At 36.4% G+C, this 8,287-nt stretch overlaps 1 protein-coding gene across 1 annotated transcript; it reads left to right on the top strand.

Moving 5' to 3' along the window:
- Positions 1-1,942: 1,942 nt before the first annotated feature.
- Positions 1,943-7,429, top strand: LOC126106406 (uncharacterized). The gene is made up of 2 exons (XM_049912679.1): positions 1,943-2,009; positions 6,865-7,429. The coding sequence occupies exons 1-2, from the start codon at positions 1,989-1,991 to the stop codon at positions 7,198-7,200; spliced, it is 357 nt and encodes a 118-aa protein (XP_049768636.1). The 5' UTR covers positions 1,943-1,988; the 3' UTR covers positions 7,201-7,429.
- Positions 7,430-8,287: the final 858 nt, after the last annotated feature.

Raw genomic sequence — 8,287 nt, 5'->3', positions numbered from 1 at the left:
TGTACCTACATTAAGGAAAATAAAAATAGAAGGGAAGCACAGTATATTAAAAAAATGTATCACCACCACTTTACCAGGCAAAGAAGAAAATTATACATCACTCACGTCAAATTTGCAGCATCACTGCTTTCACACCATTCGAAAATATCTAACTTTATGAAATGTCCAATGGGCACACTTCATGAATTAAGTGTTATTTGCAGTATTAATGTACGCATAAACTGCTTTCACTTGTGTAACCTACTTACCGGTAGACTTTTCCAATGTCATATACCATAAGCTGCTTTTGTGGAAAATCGGACCAAAATGGTACAATAGTGGTTTTTCTGAGTACAAAACAGCCCTCAACTGGTCTTCATTTGTTTTGAATTGCAGTGTTAAGGTAAACTGTTTTCCCTGAACAAATAGCCTGTTTTGTGGCTGTTTGGGCTCTTAATCCGTGTACTTATATTGACGAACTTAATTTTATGTAGTGATTCACTGTCTTTTATGTTTATTATGTAAATTGAAGGAGAGGGGAGAAAGGGGGGGGAAGGAATATTGACATGTGCTGCATCAGGACTCTGCGCGGCGTCAGTGGCGATGAGTGAATGAGTGCTGGCCTGGGATTCGAAGATGGGAACCACAGCACCACCCAGACACAATGTTTATCGCAGCTATCTTGGCACACCTCTTCCTACCTTGTGCCGCCTGTCTACAGTACCTGTTCATTTCCCCCATGCTCACTACTTTTTGATTCCCGAAGGAGATCGGACACTGAATGTGGTGGATCTATTGCCCATTGAGGCGAATCAGTTATGAGTGTGTGGTGTGTGTTCTTTTGAACATGTCTGAAAGAATGGACACTGGATTTGTGTAATTTTATATTTATAATAGTCAGTGTGCCACATACTGAGGCTAGAGGAATGCTGTCTGCCAACTCTTAATTTAGTTTCATTTCTATTGTGACGTTTGCTAATATGATGACCATTTCTGTTGGTATAGGACTGCATCCACACAAAGGCATACATTAATGGCATATGCTTCAGCATAATCTAACTTTGTGGTCTGCACAATTGAGGGTGTTAACAAGGAATGATCCCATGTATGTAATGGTTTGTTTGTGTCCAATTTTTGTGTGGCCCTCAGCATGGATATTTTTGCAAATCCTGGAATTGCTTGTGTAGACAAAATATCAGCTGCTTTTGGATAAATGGAATTGTTAGATGCTGGTTAGCTTGAGTGAATGATTTTACACGTGATGGATATCACAAAATATGGGTATGGTAAAAAGGCATTTCATTGCAGCTGTTCCTCAAGGTCCCATATCAAAGGTAATAACTGAATTCGTGCTTCTCTGTTCAAGTATTGCTTATTGAAGTCCAGGAACTAATCATACAGCTGCATGCTCAGAAATGATTACAGCTATCTTATCAGCATAATGAATGGTGCAAGAAATGTCTGCACACAATCTGAAGTTGTATTTGTCTATATGTGTGCGTCGACCATGTATCTATTTTTATAACTACCTGTATCTGTCCAACTATTGAAATCCTATGGCATGTGAGACAATGGTGTGAATTGCTATTATATTTATGTTGACTTTTCTGTCTTTGTTTCCCTATTACAGATGTAAGTAGTTGCTTGATTGTATGTTAAAATATGTTCATTTCACAATTTTGGCTGTAATGATGCTTTCTAATGTAACACAAATATTTCAATTTCAGTGCTAGAGAGACAAAAAAACATGTCCTGAATCCAGAGGCGCCAATTTTCGTGAGGTGTGGTATGCTATGTTTGATATAATTAAATCTCTTCTTTTTCTCCTAGTACTCATACTTAATACTGTGCTAGTCTTCAAATGTAATTGTATTGTGTCAGCTGCCAAATAGAATTTTCTGTTGATAAACTGTCTCAAATTAATATCAGCAATTTTTATGTCTTTACAGTGCACTCAGCGAGACAGATGCACATCCTGTGGACCTTTATCCCATGTCCAGCTTGAATCCATGGGCACCGGTGTTCCACGGGTAGAGTATAATTGTGTTCAATGCATCATTGATAGTTGCTCATCAAACAGTACCCTTATTCTTTCAGTAAAATAACTGAACCAGATCACGCGCCCGGGTTCGATTCCCGGCGGGGTCGGGGATTTTCTCTGCCTCGTGATGACTGGGTGTTGTGTGCTGTCCTTAAGTTAGTTAGGTTTAAGTAGTTCTAAGTTCTAGGGGACTGATGACCATAGGTGTCAAGTCCCATAGTGCTCAGAGCCATTTGAACCATTTGAACTGAACCAGAAAGTGACATTTCAAGTCAGGTACTGATCATTCAGACATTGACTCAGGATGAGGTGTAAATGTGAAAGTCCATTTTAACAAGCAACCCATATTTCAGAAGTGGGACAAGAGATACAAAAGGAGACAGTTGTGACAGGCTAGTCAGTGACTGGCAGATGTGATTATACTGCTGAGGTTGCAGCTTGCTGGGCCCAGCCAATACATGACCATTATTGTTAGTGTGTGTACATGTACAGAGAGCTTAGAACCTGAGAAACAGAGGGGCAGTTTTATCATTCTGCCGCACTGTTGTAAACCTGTACTGAGGGTGGTGGGACTGTCAACTCAACGCTGGTCACTGACAATACCTATATTAGCCTTATTTGATGTATGGCTGTTTAACTGAACAAGTAGTTGCTGCTTCTCCTTTGTAGCTTCATACCTCCAATTCTGCTCCACCACAGTGAGACAGTGTTTGAGACTGATCTGTCTGAGATACCAGTGGAGCTCATAAATTTAGTACACATTATCTCTTTGCACTTCATCAATAATTTCTTACCTATACTGCATGGTGATGTTACATTAATCATGTACAATGTTTCTTGTGTTGAATGAAAAGCCTATAAATCATTATTAACATGAATGTGGCAATGGATGGGAGATATTAGAATTCAGTAAATTGCTCTGTCTTCAAATAATTTTTTTTTTTTTTTTTTTTTTTTTTTTTTTTTGAGAGGTTGCTAGTTTTATCAAAAAATCGTGAGATAAAGCTTGTACTAAAAAATGTCTGATCATTCTTAAAATGGGTCCTGCTTCGTTACAGGTGGCATGATGGATAGCTGATAAAATGTTTAAGTACTGATGCTTGTGCAGTATGTGAGGATACACAGGGTGGCCAAAATAAATGTGGACTGGAAACTAAATCAGGCTGAAATGAAATACATTGACCTAATCAATGACTGTTACATAGAACATGCCAGAAATTGGCGCTGTTTTGAATAAGCTACCAAACTGTTATCACAAAACTTGCATTGGGATGGTTTTACTTTAGGCAGCCTTTAGCCTAGTAATAGTCTTGCAATCACCTGCTGCCTTATTCTGCTCTAAATAGTGTGCTGCTATGGAAGACTGTGTACTGCTCCAAACTGTTGCAGTGGAATAGAATAGAATATTTTTATCAGCCTTTTAGTATTTTTCATACAATTGGCTTCATCAAAGTTTATAGAGGGTTTTAGTTTCAGTACGATATTCAAATTGTTGCAGAAAGGGGAGAAAAGGAACTAAAGACCTTTTCTTCAGCATTATGTAAAACAATGTTTTATACAATAATTAAATACACACATAAGAAAAGAATCACAGTAAATAACTAGATTATATAATATCAAAACATTTTCTTCATAACTTAGGTAAAACATATATTTTGATGATTAGTTTCTAAGAATTCTTCCGTTGTATAGAATTCGTTGTGTTTTAGCCAGGTTTGCAATGTATTATTATATTCATTTAGTGGTACTGTACGAGCTGAGCTTGGTAACTTATTGAAAAATTTTATGCTGAAGTACTTATAGTTATTATGGACTACAGCAAGTCTTGTGGTAGGAAAGTCCAGCATGTGACTGTTTCTTGTACTGTGTGCATGCACATCACATCTCATGTTAAATTTTTTCAGATTTTCTCTGGCATATATTTAACAGTTATATATGTACATGCTGTCATTACACCAAGAGATTTAAAATAATTTCTGCAGGACTAACTGGGAGCTAACCCTTCCATGCACCTGATTGCTTTCTTCTGCCATCTGAAAATACATTCAGCCCCTGGGGAGTTCCCCCAAAGCAATATTCCATATTGCAGTTGGGAATGAAAAAAGCATAGTATGAGTGGAGTAGCAGTTGCTTGCTCATACTGTTTCTTAATTTATACAATAAGAAAAGTACTCATGCTAGTTTACTACATAGATAATTGGTGTGTCCTTCCCATGAGAGCTTTTGGTCTATGATTAGTCAAAGTAATTTCACTGTTTTGTTTTCGTTTTTAGTTACCTTGAGATTAAATATTATTTCTTCTGTTTTTTCTGTCAATTTTGTATATGTCCACCTTCATTCCTGTTTGTTTCATCATTATCGAGTTCTTGGCCATTATTTCTGTTGTTCTAACATCTTTTCAGTCCACATCTCCAATTTGTGTCATTTCAAACAGGTTTGTATGTGATTACATTGTGACGGTTAGTGTCTAATGCTGTTATTTAAGCGTTCAGTGGTTTGTCTTCTGTTTCTATTTCTGTCTCTGTTCTCATGTCACATATCACTTACGTTTGATCTTACTATGTCGCACTTTTGTCGATTCCGTGATTTACTGTGTCACCTTGTGCTGTGTTAACTTTGAGTATATGTGGCTCTGTGATTCTCCTCTGGCTTGTGTTGTTCAGGACAAGTAAAATTGCCTCCCAAGTCATGGTCTGGTACCATGAACAATTTTTGTCATGTTTCGTGGAAGTTCGTTGTTCAAAACTCTCAAAGTGACCAGTTTTGATATATCTTCGTGTCCGTGTATGGCCTTGTTTGGGTATTTTTCAAAGTATCTGCAGAGAACCGAACTTCTCCTTATGTATGACCTTCGACAAGTCTAATTTTTTTATTCTCTGTCTAGCTTTGTAGCAGTCTATTGTGGAATTATTTTATAAATATCTTCCAGGTGTAAATGTAGAAAATGGGTGGTTTGGTTAGTTGCTTCTGCCCCCATACTGCTTGTAGTTCTTGAAAAATCTCCCACATTTATGCCATTTTTTTACTTGTTTTAGTTGAGATGGGTGTTCAAACACACATTTCTTTGACTTGGGCTGTGCTTTCTTTTATACCTTTTTTGACATTTTCTGGATATTGATAATTTCCATGACTCTTTTCTAATTCCCTACAAACTGTTCATAATTCCTTACAAACTGTTAATTGTATCTTGTCCATATTTTCGTAAATTTAACATGTGTGTTCATCTGCTTTTTCTTGGGCATAAATTTGCAATCTGATTAGTGCTACAAGATGTCCATCTGTTTGTGACTCATAAACTCAGAAAGCTTCTAGACCCTCGCCCTACAATTCTTTGGCTTGTGATCTTGTCCATTTGGTGTAATTTTGTCATGTGGATCATGCCATTCTTTGAAGTTGCAATTAAACATTTTTACAGATGGCTTGTACTTCTGTATCTCCTGCCATTTTTACAGTCAAATCTTTTGATCAGCTTATTTACTTGTCCACTCAAAATAGTGTTTTTCAGTTAACACTTAGCTTTCATACAAATGATGTAATTTTAACTGTTGTGTACTTTTTTATTTCAGTTGCAACAAATAAATATTTGTTGATTACCAATTTGTATAATTAACATGGCTGCAATTCAGTAATGTTTGCGATTGCGTGCATGGTTGCTCATGTTCTCAGCTCAGCATCAACCATTACTTGAAGTGCATGGTCTAGCTACACGTTTTCACTCATCAAGGAGTAAAAATTTCTACCACAGTCCCTGCACTATCTCCATTAATTCCATAATTGATTTGCACATTTTTATTCATGTGGTGCTCATTCTTCATTATTGGTCATGGACTGCTTCCTTCTTTGTTAGTAGTTATTCCATGAAGTAAAAAAAACTAAAGGATTAGTTTTACATAAATTCACTCTCATTATATTCTAAATTTAAGTCTAGTTGCAAAAGTATTCTTATAAATCAAAAGTAACAGTGTTTTGAAGTTCTTGTCGGTGCTCAGATATAATATAAAAGAAATCTCTTCACTCTTTCTGGTGACCTGAGCCGGCTGCTGTTACTTTTTGTTCAAACTATGTAAATATGAGAGTTGTCCAAAAAGTGCTCCACAATTTTTATCAGAATGTTTATTCTTAAGAGTTACAATTCGGCGACAGTATAAGCATTATTTCTTTTGCATGTTCTATCATTTGTAGCGTGTTCTAAAAAAAGTGTTGAATACTATGAGAGCTGGTAGTACTCACTGAAACAAGAAAAATAAGTCCAACAAACATGGGTTCAGAAATGCATACCTCGTAAACACGTTTAATGAAGGCATTAAACGTGGCATCTATTCATTTCAATGAACCCCTCTGTCCTCTGGCACAAGGAATGATGCACCCACAGAAGTACACCTGGTCGTTGTTTGTCATTGTCATTGTTGTCATTGGTTGTTGTTGTACCTGTGGGCGCCCACTGAAGACGCGACCTTCTAGTGTCCGCCCATCGTTGATTACAGTGGCATAGACTGGACAAATTCCTTAATGTGTCCCCAGAACCAAAAGTCTAGGGGACTGAGGCACAGCCTCCAGCAAGGTTGGGGGTACATAAATGAAAAAGTCCGGATCATGTGCCCCAGTTAACCTTTGTGGTAGTACATGTGGCCCTATTAATCTATCGCCAAGTACTCCTGCCTATACATTCATTGAGAATAAGTGTGGATGCCCCTTTTCTGAACTGCTTAGGAATTTTCATCTGGCCATACATGCTGGTAATTTGACTCTGAGTTTATTTACATGAAAATTCAAAATTAAAGTTATTACTGGTGTGTACTTATGTTCAAGCTGTTGTAACATAAATAACGTTAATACTTTTTCAGAATGTTGACAAAACAGAAGAATCACAGAAAGAATCGAGTTTTGAAATAATTCAAAAGCTGAACAACATGGATCAAAAGCTGGATCAAACCTTGAATGAACTGGCAAATTTGAAAGAAATTGTTAAAAATTGTCACTGCCACTCCACACAAGCAACTGCTACGAAAAGCAGTGGCAGTACAGAAACAAATAATGTGGAAGAGATAGGAATCACGGTCAGCCCTGACGAACAATGTTCAGAGGCAAAGAACTGTGTTCCAAACTTGGAGAAGAAACGCTATCCAATAAGGAGAGCACAAAGGCAAAACAACAAAGGTGCTCCGTATGCATATGAGTGAATTGAGTGCATATGAATTTCCAGAAGTTATTTTTCAGTTGATAAATTCAAAGTTGTTGAAAAATCATACATATTTATACCATTTTTAGTTCTTTTTCATTTAAAGTGATCATTGTGTAAAAGAATTGTGAAAATCATTGATGGAGGTTTAAATACTTAAATATGTGGGCAAAATTTAAAATCCAGTTGTTTTTAGTCCTGTTAAGGTAACTTTTACGCATCTATTTTTGAAACAGTAAATTTAATTTTCTAAATATGTATGAAAGTTTTAATAAAACTCACCTTTATTAAAGAAAAAAATGCTTCCTTTACATAATTTTAGATTGTACCCTTGCTGAGGAGGGGAGCAGGATCATTTGTAATTTTAAATCCCTCTCCTCCTATGTTACACAATATAATATAGTAAAAGTCTAAGCAGTCACTGTGGTAAAGACTGTGTTACATGTGTTTATACACCAGACATCAGTCAATGATATGTGAGTGGTTTCCATTCCTTATTTCTGTTTGTCATCTCCATCATGCAATTTCCAGTTATGTAGAATACAGTTATAACTACTCAGACTGACATACAATGACAAATGTTCAAATGGGAATAGTTATTAGTAGAGCCTAGATTTGAAGGCTTTTAACATTATAGAACCTAAAGTGGGTCTAAATTGGACTTTCACAGAAAAAGTGGGGCCAAATACTACTTTTGCAGAAAAAATTTTTTAATTTTTTAATTAATGCTAAGGAAAATCAATGTGAATTTGCAGATTTTAAGAAAAGAAATAAATTTATACACTGCAGTGAAAAGCAAAAAAATATGGTGCAATGTTGCTTGTCTTCATTACTCTACAATGTTGGCCTGCTGCATTGGTGATGCTTGAGTCTACTTAGTCTTATAGTTCAGAAGATATAAGAAAATTAGCCTGTACTGAAATCAACACTGTTTGAGAATATGTCTACACACAGTTGTTTTGGGACAAACCCAGCCAGCCGTAACTTAAAACGCCATCGGGACAATAAAGGAGTATATTGAATGAAAAAAGCATTGTCACTTGGGTCTATTTATTTTTTTAGTTCAGAGTTATAAAGTTGCACGATGT

Source organism: Schistocerca cancellata, chromosome 10 (genome assembly GCF_023864275.1).
Source record: "Schistocerca cancellata isolate TAMUIC-IGC-003103 chromosome 10, iqSchCanc2.1, whole genome shotgun sequence".
In the NCBI taxonomy this organism is placed as follows: Eukaryota; Metazoa; Arthropoda; class Insecta; order Orthoptera; family Acrididae; genus Schistocerca; species Schistocerca cancellata.
The sequence above is the reverse complement of the archived record's forward strand: the minus strand, read 5'-3'. Positions and strand labels throughout refer to the sequence as shown.